Source organism: Giraffa tippelskirchi, chromosome 12 (genome assembly GCF_054371585.1).
Source record: "Giraffa tippelskirchi isolate mGirTip1 chromosome 12, T2T-mGirTip1v1.2.pri, whole genome shotgun sequence".
In the NCBI taxonomy this organism is placed as follows: Eukaryota; Metazoa; Chordata; class Mammalia; order Artiodactyla; family Giraffidae; genus Giraffa; species Giraffa tippelskirchi.
The window spans coordinates 38,728,124-38,742,470 of NC_137286.1; the positions used below are offsets into that span (position 1 = coordinate 38,728,124).

A 14,347-nucleotide genomic window follows, 5' to 3' on the forward strand; every position below is an offset into this window, starting at 1 on the left:
ACAGCATATGTTGTTTTTCCAGTTATTTTTTGAGTGTGTGTAAGTTTATGGTATTTTTTGGTTTGTTTTTCTGTCACCCTGTTTCATCATGGAAATGTTTTCATTTTTATCCTGTCATATCTGTCAGACTTTTACTTGACTCTGCCTTTGGTGCTTACAAAAGTCTAAGCCTTTGGTGCTTAGCAGAGTTATAAAAGTGAGTATCTTGTGTTTTATTCTGGTACCTATGTAATTTCATTATTTTATTTTATATTTGAATCTTTTATTCAGCTAAGCTGTTTTGAAGTAAGCATTTTCCCCCAACTTTTGTGTCAGAATTTTCAGAGTTGGGACTTCCTGGCAGTTCAGTGATTCAGGCTGGTTAGCCTTCCAGTGCAGGCGATGAGGAAGGGGTCAGTCCTTGGTCAGGGGGCTAAGATCTCACATGCCTTGAAGCCATGAAACCAAATCATGAAACAGAAGCAAGACTGTTAACAAATTCAGTCAAGATTTTAAAAGTAGTCCACATCAAAAAAAAACCTGAGAAAATATTTGTGTTAACATCAGGCATGATCAGCAAGCCTTTGTAGGTTTATTCATAGTATAAATGGAGAATCATAGCAGGATTGGATATTTTTCAGTGAGTTAAACACTTAACTAGGTGCAAATACTTCTCCTCAGGGAACTTGAATTTCAACAGGCTCCATGGGGAGGTACACACAGTCATCAGCATAATGCACATAACCAGAGATGGAGAGGGCTTCAGGCACAGGTTTCAGAGGAGTAGTGTACACTCACTCTCCTGGGGTAATGATAGGGAAAGCTTTGAGGACTCCATTGGTTACTTGTTTTTGTTTATACCTTGTGTATGTGTGTGTACTCAGTAACTTCAGTCCTGTCCAACTCTTTGTGACCCTGTGGACTGTAGCCCACCAGGCTCCTCTGTCCATGGGATTCTCCAAGCTTGCATACTAGTGTGGGTTGCCATGCCCTCCTCCAGGGGATCTGTCTTACCTACGGTTTGAACCTGCATCTCCTGCATTGCAGGCAGATTCTTTACCCACTGAGCCACCTGGGAAGCCCTGTTTATATCTTGTTAATATTGTTGTTCAGTCGCGAAGTTTTGTCTGACCCTTTGCTACCCCAAGGACTGCAGCACACTAGGCTTTCCTGTCCTTCACCATCTCCCAGAGTTTGCTCAAACTCATGTCCATCGAGTCGGTGATGCCGTCCAACCATCTCATCCTCTGCCACTCTCTTTTGCTCCTGCCTTCAATCTTTCCCAGCATCAGGGTCTTTTCTAGTGAGTCAGCTCCTCACATCAGGTAGCAAAAGTATTGGAGCTTCAGTATTAGTCCTTTCAATGAATATTAATGGTTGATTTCCTTTAGGATTGACTGGTTTGATCTCCTTGGTTTCCAAGTGACTCTTAAGAGTCTTCTCCAGTACCACAGTGTAAAAGCATCAATTCTTCAGTTCTCAGCCTTCCTTATGGTCCAACTCGCACATCCACACATGACTACTGGATCTCTGCTTTTTAATAATGCTGTCTAGGTTTTCCATAGCTTTTCTTCCAAGGAGCAAACGTTTTTAAATTTCAAGGCTGCAGTCACCATCTACAGAGATTTTGGAGCCCAAGAAAATAAAATCTGTTACTGTTTCCATTTTTCCCCATTTATTTGCCCTGAAGTGATTGGAGTGGATGCCATGATCTTAGTTTTTTGAATGTTGAGTTTTAAGTCAACTTTTTCATTCTCCTCTTTTTCCTTTCCTCATCAAGAGGCTCTTTAGTTCTTCTTCACTTTGTCATTAGGGTGGTGTCATCTGCATATCTGAGGTTGTTAATATTTCTCCCAGCAATCTTGATTCCAGCTTGTGATTCATCCACAAGCTGGATGGATATGATTATACCTTACTAGGGAGCAGTTGAAGATCCAAGTGCTAACAGAATAGCTTCTAATACCACATGTAGGAGATGGAAATAGAGGCGAGACTCGGGGAGGCAGTTAGGGGTACCTTACAGGGAATGTTGCTGGGAAGGGCTTAGCAGGGTGGTACTGGGAGCAGCAGCGCTGGCAGCCTTCTCTGTGTTCAGCACAGGCCTCGGCTGCCTGTCCTTTCCACATGCTAGCATCTTGCTCCTTGCTGACCTTCAGCTTCAATGTTACTCCCTCCGAGAGGCCTTCTCTGATCACTCTTGGTGGTCAGAAGGTATGGTATTAAGTGTGGAGCAGCCCTTTGAATAAAGTTAGCTACAAAAAGAAGAGAAAAGATGACTTGGAAATGAGTAGCACATGCATATGCCAGTTAGTAGGCAGAGACAGACTGAAGGTAAATAGGGTGGTACCTGGGGCAGGGGGTGGTAATTGATGAGGAAAGGTCATGCAGGAGAGGAGGGATAAGAATAAGCTCCTCTGAAAGGGTGTTGCTCATAAGGAGGAAGGTGGACTTGTCTTTGAGACCAGGAAGGAAGACTAAATAAATGAGATACTGAAAACATGTAGGAGTGGAGGGGATGTGAAGTGACTGATCTCTGCAAATCAGCCCAGATGAATGACGTTTCAGAGAAAAGTTTTGGGGCACCCTTGTTAGTTGATTCCATGGAATCTAAGACAGCCAGAGGTAGATGAGAGGATTACTGAAGAAATGAAAGGATTCTTTGAAGTAAGATGAATTTGTAGAGGATGACGTCATCATAGAGTAGGGGGATGCGGCCACCCAAAGGGGACTTAGCACAGGATCAGGGTTTGTCCTGGCATATAACCAGCCTTATTGAGACACAGGTGACAGCCAACACTGTGCAAGTTGAAGGGGTGCAGCAGGCTGATGTGGCTTCATGGAATGATGACCATGGTACGTGTAGTGAGCATCCCTCACCTCATAGAGAGACAAAATTAAAGGAATAGAAAAAAATTTTTGTAATGAAAACTCTTACGATTTAATCTTATCAACTTTAATTACATTTGTAATGTTGTCCATGACACCCCTACTACTCATATATCTTGTAAAGGGAAACTTAACACTTTCTGATTTTCTTCATCCAATCCCCCACCCCTTCCACCTCTATAACCACAAGTCTGACCTCTTTTTCTATAAATTTGTTCGTTTTTGGAGTATAATTGACCTACAAGACTGTGTTAGTCCCTGTTTAACAACACAGTGATTCTGTATTTCTCTACATTTCAAAGTCACCAAGACAAGTCTAGCTATGTTATGTCACTACACAAAAGTATTAACATAGTTACTGTGTTTCCCATACCATACATTTCACACCCATGACCCATTTATTTTGCAACTGGAAGTTTGTACCTCTTGGTTTCTCTCTTCTGTTTCTCTCCTCTGGCAACCACCCATTTCTTCTCTGTATCTGTAACTCCATCTCTATCTTGTTCAGTTCAGTTCAGTCGCTCAGTTGTGTCCGACTCTTTGCGACCCCATGAATCGCAGCACGCCAGGCCTCTCTGTCCATCACCAACTCCTGGAGTTTACCCAAACCCATGTCCATTGAGTCAGTGATGCCATCCAACCATCTCATCCTCTGTCGTCCCCTTCTCCTCCTGCCCCCAATCCTTCCCAGCATTAGGGTCTTTTCCATGAGTCAACTCTTCGCATGAGGTGGCCAAAGTATTGGAGTTTCAGCTTCAACATCAGTCCTTCCAGTGAACACCCATCTCCTTTAGGATGGACTGATTGGATCTCCTTGCAGTCCAAGGGACTCTCAAGAGTCTTCTCCAACACGGCAGTTCAAAAGCATCAATTCTGTAGCGCTCAGCTTTCTTCACCGTCCAACTCTCACATCCATACATGACCACTGGAAAAACCATAGCCTTGACTAGACGGACTTTTGTTGGCAAAGTAATGTCTCTGCTTTTAAATATGCTATCTAGGTTGGCCATAACCTTCCTTCCAAGGAGTAGGCGTCTTTTTATTTCATGGCTGCAGTCACCATCAGCAGTGATTTTGGAGCCCCAAAAAATAAAGTCTGACACTGTTTCCCCATCTATTTCCCATGAAGTGATAGGACCAGATGCCATGATCTTAGTTTTTTGAACGTTGAGTTTTAAGCCAGCTTTTTCACTCTCCTCTTTCACTTTCATCAAGAGGCTCTTTAGTTCTCCTTCACTTTCTGCCATAAGAGTGGTGTCATCTGCATATCTGAGGTTATTGATATTCCTCCCGGCAATCTTGATTCCAGCTTGTGCTTCCTCCAGCCCAGCGTTTCTCATGATGTACTCTGCATATAAGTTAAATAAGCAGGGTGACAATATACAGCCTTGACGTACTCCTTTTCCTATTTGGAACCAGTCTGTTGTTCCATGTCCAGTTCTAACTGTTGCTTCCTGACCTGCATACAGGTTTCTCAAGAGACAGGTCAGATGGTCTGGTATTCCCATCTCTTTCAGAATTTTCCACAGTTTATTGTGATCCACACAGTCAAAGGCTTTGGCATAGTCAATAAAGCAGAAATAGATGTTTTTCTGGAACTCTCTTGCTTTTTCGATGATCCACCGGATATTGGCAATCTCTGGTTCCTCTGCCTTTTCTAAAACCAGCTTGAACATCTGGAAGTTCACGGTTCACGTATTGCTGAAGCCTGGCTTGGAGAATTTTGAGCATTACTTTACTAGCATGTGAGATGAGTGCAATTGTGCGGTGGTTTGAACATTCTTTGGCATTGCCTTTCTTTGGGATTGGAATGAAAACGGACCTTTTCCAGTCCTGTGGCCACTGCTGAGTTTTCCAGATTTGCTGGCATATCGAGTGCAGCACTTTTACAGCATCATCTTTCAGGAGTTGAAATAGCTCAACTGGAATTCCATCACCTCCACTAGCTTCGTTTGTAGTGATGCTTTCTAAGGCCCACTTGACTTCACATTCCAGGATGTCTGGCTCTAGGTGAGTGATCACACCATCATGATTATCTGGGTCATGAAGATCTTTTCTGTACAGTTCTTCTGTGTATTCTTGCCACCTCTTCTTAATATCTTCTGCTTCTGTTAGGTCCATACCATTTCTGTCCTTTATCGAGCCCAACTTTGCATTAAATGTTCCCTTGGGATCTCTAATTTTCTTGAAGAGATCTCTAGTCTTTCGCATTCTGTTGTTTTCCTCTATTTCTTTGCACTGATCGCTGAGGAAGGCTTTCTTATCTCTCCTTGCTATTCTTTGGAACTCTGCATCCAGATGGGAATTTTTTTCCCTTTCTCCTTTGCTTTTCGCTTCTGTTCTCTTTTCTGCTATCTGTAAGGCCTCCTCATACAGCCATTTTGCTTTTTTGCATTTCTTTTCCATGAGGATGGTCTTGATCCCTGTCTCCTGTACAATGTCGCAAACCTCTGTCCATAGTTCATCAGGCACTCTATCAGATCTAGTCCCTTAAATCTATTTGTCACTTCCCCTGTATAATCATAAGGGATTTGATTTATGTCATACCTGAATGGTTGGTTTAGTGGTTTTCCCTACTTTCTTGAATTTAAGTTTGAATTTGGCAATAAGGAGTTCATGATCTGAGCCACAGTCAGCTCCCAGTCTTGTTTTTGCTGACTGTATAGAGCTTCTCTGTCTTTGGCATCAAAGAATATAATCAGTCTGGTTTCAGTATTTACCACCTAGTGATGTCCATGTGTAGAGTCTTCTCTTATGTTGTTGGAAGAGGGTGTTTCCTATGACCAGTGTGTTCTCTTGGCAAAACTCTATTAGCCTTTGCCCTGCTTCATTCTGTACTCCAAGGCCAAATTTGCCTGTTACGCCAGGTGTTTCCTGACTTCCTACTTTTGCATTCCAGCCCCTTATAATGAAAAGGACATCTTTTTTGGGTGTTAGTTCTAAAAGGTCTTGTAGGTCTTCATAGAACCGTTCAACTTCAGCTTCTTCGTCGTTACTGTTCGGGGCATAGACTTGGATTACTGTGATATTGAATGGTTTGCCTTGGAAACAAACAGAGATCATTCTGTCGTTTTTGAGATTGCATCCAAGTACTGCATTTCAGACTCTTTTGTTGACCATGATGGCTACTCCATTCCTTCTAAGGGATTCTTGCCCACAGTAGTAGATGTAATGGTCATCTGAGTTAAATTCACCCATTCCAGTCCATCTTAGTTTGCTGATTCCTAGAATGTCGACATTCACTCTTGCCATCTCCTGTTTGACCATTTCCAATTTGCCTTGATTCATGGACCTAACATTCCAGGTTCCTATGCAATATTGCTTTTTATAGCATCGGACTTTGCTTCTATCACCAGGCTGAGATGGTCCGTGGAGAAGCAAGGCAGCTGCAACGGTCCACACAGAAGCGAGGCGGCTGCGACGATCCGCGCAGAAGTGTGGTCGAGAGGAGCTAGGCCGGGCTGGGGGCGGCAGCTGAGAGGAGCTAGGCCGGGCCGGGGGCCGGGGGTGGCGGCCAATAGGAGCTATCTTGTTAGGTTTGTTCATCTGTTTTTTTAGATTCCACATATTATTTCACTTAACATAATGACCTCCAGGTCCATTCATGTTGTTGCAAATGGCACAACATTATTCTTTTTCACGGCTGAGTAGTATTCGTGTGTGTGTGTATCAAATCTTCTTTATCCATTAATCTATTGATGGACACTTACATTGCCTCTGTTTCTTAGATATTGTAAATAATGCTGCAGTGAACATAGGAGTGTTCTGAGTGACACAGTGGAAACAGTGTCAGACTTTATTTTTTTGGGCTCCAAAATCACTGCTGATGGTGACTGCAGCCATGAAATTAAAAGACGCTTACTCCTTGGAAGGAAGGTTATGGCCAACCTAGACAGCATATTTAAAAGCAGAGACATTACTTTGCCAACAAAAGTCCGTCTAGTCAAGGCTATGGTTTTTCCAGTGGTCATGTATGGATGTGAGAGTTGGACGGTGAAGAAAGCTGAGTGCTGCAGAATTGATGCTTTTGAACTGTGGTGTTGGAGAAGACTCTTGAGAGTCCCTTGGACTGCAAGGAGATCCAGTCAGTCCATCCTAAAGGAGATGGGTGTTCATTGGAAGGACTGATGTTGAAGCTGAAACTCCAATCCTTTGGCCACCTCATACAAAGAGTTGACTCATTTGAAAAGACCCTGATGCTGGGAAAGATTATGGGCAGGAGGAGAAGGGAACGACAGAGTATGAGATGGTTGGATGGCATTGCTGACTCAATGGACATGGGTTTGGGTGGACTCCGGGAGTTGGTGATGGACAGGGAGGCCTGGCGTGCTGCAATTCACGGGGTCACAAAGAGTCGGACACGACTGAGCGAATGAACTGAACTGAACATAGGAGAGCAAATGTCTTCTCTTTTCTTACTTTTTTTTGGCCTTGTGGCATGTGGGATCTTAGTTACTTGGCCAGGGATTGAACTGGAGAAGGCAATGGCACCCCACTCCAGTACTCTTTTGCCTCAAAAGTCCCATGGACAGAGGAGCTTGGCAGGCTTCAGTCCATGAGGTCACTGAATCGGACACGACTGAGCGACTTCACTTTCACTTTTCACTTTCATGCATTGGAGAAGGAAATGGCAACCCACTCCAGTGTTCTTTTCTGGAGAATCCCAGGGATGGAGGAGCCTGGTGGGCTACCGTCCATGGGGTCACACAGACTCGGACACAACTGAAGCGACTTAGCAGCAGCAGCAGGGATTGAACTTGATCCTCCTGGTGTGGAAGGTGGAGCCCTAACCACTCGACCACCAAGGGATTCCCATAAACGTCTTTTCTGTTTAGTGTTTTTGTTTTCTTTGGATAAATGGGAGTGGAATTTGCTGGATCATATGATAGTTGTATTTTTAATTATTTGAGACGGGTTTATGCTGTTTTCGATAGTGGCTGCACCAGTCTGCATTCCCACTAGCAGAGCCTGAGTGTTTCCCTTTTCTCCACGCTCAGCACTTCTCCCTCGTCAGCGCTTGTCATTTGCCCTTGTGTTTTTAATAACCGCTGTTCTGACAGGTAGGAGGTGATATCTCATTGTGGTTTTGATGGGAATTTCCCTGAATATTAGTAATATCGAGCATGTTTTCATGTGCCTGTTAGCCATCTGTATGTCTTCTTCGGAAAGATGTCTATTCACATCCTTTGCCCAGTTTTCAATCAAGTTACTGATTTATTTGTTGATACTGAGTTTTGTAAGTTCTTGGTATATTTTGGATAGTAACCCCTTGTGGGTCATGTCATTTGCAAACATCTTCTCCCATTTTGTCAGCAGCCTTTTCGTTTTGATGATTGTTAACTTCACTGTGTAAAAGCTTTTTAGTTGAATGTAGTTCCATTTGTTTATTTTTGTTTTTCTTTCCCTTGCCTGAGGAGGCAGATCCGTGGACTGCCTGTGTTTTCTTCTAGGAGTTTTATGGGTTCGGATCTTACATTTAAATCTTATATCCATTTTGAGTTTATTTTTTGTGTGTGGTGCGAAAGAGTTCAGTTCAGTTCAGTCACTCAGTCGTGTCTGACTCGTTGCGACCCCATGAATTGCAGCACGCCAGGCCTCCCTGTCCATCACCAACTCCCGGAGTCCACCCAAACCCATGTCCATCGAGTCGGTGATGCCATCCAACCATCTCATCCTCTGTCGTCCCCTTCTCCTCCCGCCCCCAATCCTACCCAGCATTAGGGTCTTTTCCAATGAGTCAACCCTTCGCATGAGGTGGCCAAAGTATTGGAGTTTCAGCTTCAACATCAGACCTTTCAATGAACACCCGGGACTGATCTCTTTCAGGATGGATTGATTGGATCTCCTTGCATTCCAAGGGACTCTCAAGAGTCTTCTCCAACACCACAGTTCAAAAGCATCAGTTCTTCGGCGCTCAGCTTTCTTCACCGTCCAACTCTCACATCCATACATGACCACTGGAAAAACCATAGCCTTGACTAGACGGACTTTTGTTGGCAAAGTAATGTCTCTGCTTTTAAATATGCTATCTAGGTTGGCCATAACCTTCCTTCCAAGGAGTAAACGTCTTTTAATTTCATGGCTGCAGTCACCATCAGCAGTGATTTTGGAGCCCCAAAAAATAAAGTCTGACACTGTTTCCCCATCTATTTCCCATGAAGTGATAGGACCAGATGCCATGATCTTAGTTTTTTGAACGTTGAGCTTTAAGCCAGCTTTTTCACTCTCCTCTTTCACTTTCATCAAGAGGCTCTTTAGTTCTCCTTCACTTTCTGCCATAAGAGTGGTGTCATCTGCATATCTGAGGTTATTGATATTCCTCCCGGCAATCTTGATTCCAGCTTGTGCTTCCTCCAGCCCAGCGTTTCTCATGATGTACTCTGCATATAAGTTAAATAAGCAGGGTGACAATATACAGCCTTGACGTACTCCTTTTCCTATTTGGAACCAGTCTGTTGTTCCATGTCCAGTTCTAACTGTTGCTTCCTGACCTGCATACAGGTTTCTCAAGAGACAGGTCAGATGGTCTGGTATTCCCATCTCTTTCAGAATTTTCCACAGTTTATTGTGATTGTGAAAGAGTAGTCCAGTGGAATTCTTGTACATGTAACTGTCCTATTTTCCCAGCACCATTTATTGAGGAGCTATATATTCTTGCCTCCTTTGTCAATGATGAATTACCTGTGTAAGTCTGGATTCATCTTCCGGGCTTCCTGTTCTGTTCTAGTGATTTATGTGTCTGTTTTGGTGCTAATACCATGGTTTTTTTGATGGCTGTAACCATGTAGAGTAGTTTGAGATCTGGACACATGTTGCCTACAGCTTTATTCATTTTCAGGATTATTTCTGGGTTGTTTTTTTTTTTTCTAGTCAGTCTTTTGTTTTTCCATACATGTTTTAGAGTTAGTTGTTCTGTGGAAAATGCCACTGGTGTTTTGAGAGGGATTGCATTGGATATGTAGATTGCTTTGGATGGTGTGGTTGTGTTAACATTAATTCTTCCAGCCCATGAACTTGATGTAGTTTTCCATCTTTTCCTCTTGTCTTCAATTTCTTGCATCTGTGTCTTTCTATTTTCCAAATACAGGTCTTTAATCTCCTTAGATTGTCTCCCAGGAATTTTATTTTCTGATGTAATTTATAAATGGGATTATTTTCTTAATTTCTCTTTCTGATAGTTTGTTGTTAGTGTATAGAAATGTAACAGATTTCTGTTTATTAGTTTTTTATTCTGAAACTTTGCTGAACTTATTGATGAGCTCTGGTAGTTTATTGGTGATGTCTTTAGTAGGATTTTCTTTGTGATATCATGTCATCCTCACACATTGACAGTTGTCCTTCTTCCTTTCCAGTTTGGATTTCTTTTTCTTGTCTGATTACTGGAGCTAGGACTTCCAATAGTACTTTGAGCGAAAGAGTGATAGTGGGGATCCTTGTCTTAGAGAAAATGTTCTCAGCTTTACACCATTGAATATGATGTTAGCTGTGAGCTTATATATGACCTTTTTTATGTGAGCTATGTTCCCTCTATATGCACTTAGTTGAGAGGTTTTTTTTTTTTCCAATCATACATGGATGTCAAATTTTATTAAAAAGCTCCGTGGCCAGGGGTCCTGCTGTCAGCCAGCTGGTGGGTAGAACTGGGTGGCCAGCTGTGTGACCAGGGGTCCTGGTGTTGGCTTGCTGGTGGACAGAGTCAGGGTCCTGTGTGTCCAGGGCTAGTGCCCAGGGTAGGCAGGCTGGTCCTGGGGTCTCTGTCCACAGGGCCCTGGGAGTACAGGGGCTGGTGCTGGCCTTCTGGGGCGGCTAGGTCCTGACTCAGCAGGCTCAGGGCTGTGGGGTCCTGGGACTAGAGAAAATCATTTAAATACCCAAGCCTGACATCTTGTCAAACTTGGAAGAAGGCTGTTGAAACTAGGAGGGAGTTAATGGACTTAGGAGAACAGGAGGGCATGCAGGAGTCAGAAACAAGATGGAGAGGTAAGAGTTTTAGTAGATGAGGGTGTCAGAAGTAGAAAACAAGGAGTCTTCCCCAAGGAGATCTTGCGGATCTCTGATGAGAGCAAGGGTACACAGTGTGGGGAGACAGGGTGCAGGCCAGGGAGTAGGCGGCCTCTATGTGAGCAGACAGTGCACAGAGACCTTGATCTTCTGGAAAGTGAGGGAAAGAAATGGACAGGAAAACTTAATCAGCACCAGAGCCAGCCAGGAAGAAAAGCCAGAAGATGTTCATACCTGGACCAGAAGTTACACATGTTGGAGAGGGAATCTGAGAGCAGTTTATATTGATAAAGTATCATGAAGTTATTAGCTCTAGCATACTCGTCCAGTGTTAGTGCGGAGGTGCAGTGAATTTGCCTCTTAGAGTTCCCACAGGACACTTGTGATCCTTGGTACTGATGGATTCTGAAGCTTGTAAGGAACGGAGTTGGGCCTGCAGTGGTTTGGTAGCTCTGCAGGATGCTCTATGGTGTTAAGAGTACAGCACTCCCGCCTTTATTCAGACCACTGGTAGTTACTAGTTCCCCTTTAAGCTCGTGATGATTACACATAGATGTTCTGAATTAAGTAAAAACTTTATTAGCCCTCTATGCCAATGTGCTTCTTAACCAGATCTTTTACCAGTAAAGCAGGAAAGATAACCAGTATGGAAATGTGTTTCTTAGTAATTGGTTATATTTATCTATTATACCTGTTACTCATAGTTAATATGAGATCAGAAAAATGTGATTTTCCCCTCCAAAGAACTGAAGGTGCATCTGTCAATTCTTACCGTCCTCTTTCTTATTTGTAGACCATTCGAAGGAAGAAGAAAGTTCAGATCCCAGTAAGTCGCCCTGATCCTGAGCCTGTGTCTGAGAACGAAGAGGACAGTTATGACGAGGAGGCGCACGACCCGAGAAGTGGCCGTGGGGCCCTGGCAAACAGGAGGAGCGAGAAGAGCTGGGGCCGAGATAGGAGTGCCAGTCGGGAGAGGAGTCTGTCCCCGCGGTCCGACAGGCGGTCCGTGGCCTCCAGTCAGCCTGCCAGACCCACCAAAGTCACCCTAGTGAAATCCCGGAAGAATGAAGGTATTTCTGCCAACTTAGCATTTTCACATGAGAATTTTAAGACTGATTTTAACGAGAAGTAAATTTGCTGTCTCTTGACATTTTTGCTCTGTTGTCTTTTGTTACCTTTGTTCTGTGTCCTTTTGCTTAAAAGCACATCCTGTCACCGCAGGCCTCAGGGGTCGTCGGTTTCCTCTTCTTTTTTATTGTAGCAGTTAACGTGTCCAGTAGGAGTGTTAGGTTAGCTCTATGAGTAGACAGGCTAATACAGGAGGTGCCCTACTGTCCCTGCATTGGTTGCAGCTCAGTGTTGACTTTGTGGTCAGGCTTGGGTTGGGCTTAGTCGTGGCTGCATCCGCATCCAGGCCGAGAGTACTGGGTGGGGAGGGAGGGCAGCTTGCTGCCCCAGATGGAGAGCTGGGATGCTACTCTAAAAGAAAGGACACAGTTGTCAAAACTGCGGCTGCAGCCTGGCTGCCTGCCCTCAGGTAGTCACGGTCCATACTGGATGAGTCTGGTGGTGGCCTCGTAGCACTGCTGTGGGTGTGTCTCTCCCACACAGGAAAGCACTGGTGATGACGGCTTTGATGAAACGGTGCAATAGTCTTTCCAGCTTGGCTTTGATTTGCTTTTCGGAAACCTGACGCATCCCCTGCTCACGGCTTCCGCCCCCTTGTCCACGGGACTCCTTAGTCAGACGGTCTGTGTTCAGAACTGCTGCTTCTTGTTCACCATCCACTCTTCAGCCCCCTCTCTGTACCTGCTCCCAGAACTAGTCACTGCCCCACACTTCAGTATCTGGTGGGTGCTCTGGTATCTGCTCCTAGAACTGGTCACACTGAATCCAGTAGGAATTTCCAGTCTGTATCTTGTCTTTTCAGCACCATTTCACAGTTCACCACTCCATTTTTTCATGTTTTCTCTTGGCTTCTGCAATGCTGCGGTGTCAGGGCTACCCCCACCTTCTGTATCCATGGCAAGCTCATTATACTCATCCTACCTTCCAGTGTTCTGTGAATTCTTTCCTGGGGTCTCCCTGGGGTGTTGAGGAGCTCTCATGATGGTGCAGCTCCTTCCCCATGCCTGTGTGAACCCCAGGGTCCCGGCTGGCTCAGACCTGTTAACTGAAGCGTCCTCCGTGGCCCTCAGACTCAGCACATCTCCAGCGAAACTCCCGTGTCCCTCTTGGAATGTTTCCTCATGTTTCTTACACAGTAGCCCATTGATTGTCCTTCTGCACCTGGTGTCTCAGGCCAGCCATGCTCATTGTGGCGTGGTTACCTGTGCCACCGTCTCCCCTCTGCTTTCCTGTGTCTGCTGAGTGCACGCCTGCCCTGCTGTCCTGCTCCTCCCTTCTCCACCCCCACCCCTCATCCAAGCCACTGGCACCTTCTCTTCTCCCATTGTTGCTGACGTGTGATAAACAGTATGTGTTAGTATGTAAAGTTGTGTATATCCGAGGTGTGCAGTGTGATGCTTGAGATGCGTACACACTAGAAAACGATCACTACTGTCAAGATAACCTACATGGGTTCTGGTGGTGGGGTGGTGGGGCTTGGTGAGGAGCACCACACCACCCTTTCTTAATTGGACTCACTCACCCTCATGAGCTCGTCTCTGGGGCTCCTGTTGGTTCTGCTCCTTGGGTTACAGGGCCTCTGGGGCGCTGCTGTGTCTAACTCTTCCTACACTTAGGCTTCATCAAGCCTGCCTGTCTCCCTTCATGCCTTCTGCTGTGTCTGTTTTTAGCCATTCTCTGTGCCACCGCCCCACCACACAACCTCACTTTTCAGCTTTAGTGGCAGTGTTTCTTAGATGGAGCTTCAACTTTAGTGTTGGCTTCTCAGGGCCGAGGGGGAGGTGCCCTCTGAGACCCCCCCTGGCACAGAGTGCTGTACTGCCAGCTCTGAGCTCCACCGAAGCTAGACTGTGGTGGTGTCCTTTCCGTGCTGCCAGAGGGCGGGGCTGCCTCTTGCTTGCTGCTTTTCTCTGTAGAGCCTGCCACCTCGTACATATTTACCAGAGAAATACTTGGGATAAATAATACTTTCATATATAGGGAATATTTCAGTCATCTCTGTATTGGCCATTTATAATTTTTAAATATAAGTAAGGGCAGTCTTTTAATCAACACTTTATTTCTGTGAGATATGATGACTGTTTCTGAAGCACAGAGTGGACTGCATAGATCCTGTAAAGTCTTTTTTTTTTGGTCCCAGTTCTATTTCTGTTTGACAACACTCTTTGTATATTTACCTTAAGTTAAACTGTAACTTTGATGTAACTTCTAAAAGCTTGAGTAGCAGGTCTTAGCCCACCTTAAAAATAACACTTATTTCCCTTCTATTTTTCTTGCCCCCCCGTTAGATTCCTAACACAACCAGGAGCAATCCTGTTCCTATAGACATTATGCTGCTAAGTCGCTTCAGTCG

At 44.6% G+C, this 14,347-nt stretch overlaps 1 protein-coding gene across 50 annotated transcripts in view; it reads left to right on the forward strand.

Moving 5' to 3' along the window:
• TJP1 (tight junction protein 1) overlaps nt 1-14,347 on the forward strand; it is a 338,414-nt gene that overhangs the window by 276,524 nt on the left and 47,543 nt on the right. For all 50 annotated transcript variants that reach the window (XR_014070282.1, XR_014070281.1, XR_014070283.1 and 47 more), the window contains one exon: nt 11,660-11,936. Coding sequence is in view for 47 of the 50 variants with exons in the window: in XM_081546603.1 (XP_081402729.1) it covers nt 11,660-11,936 (277 nt within the window). In the remaining 3 variants the exon portion in view is untranslated. The remainder of the gene's footprint in view (nt 1-11,659; nt 11,937-14,347) is intronic.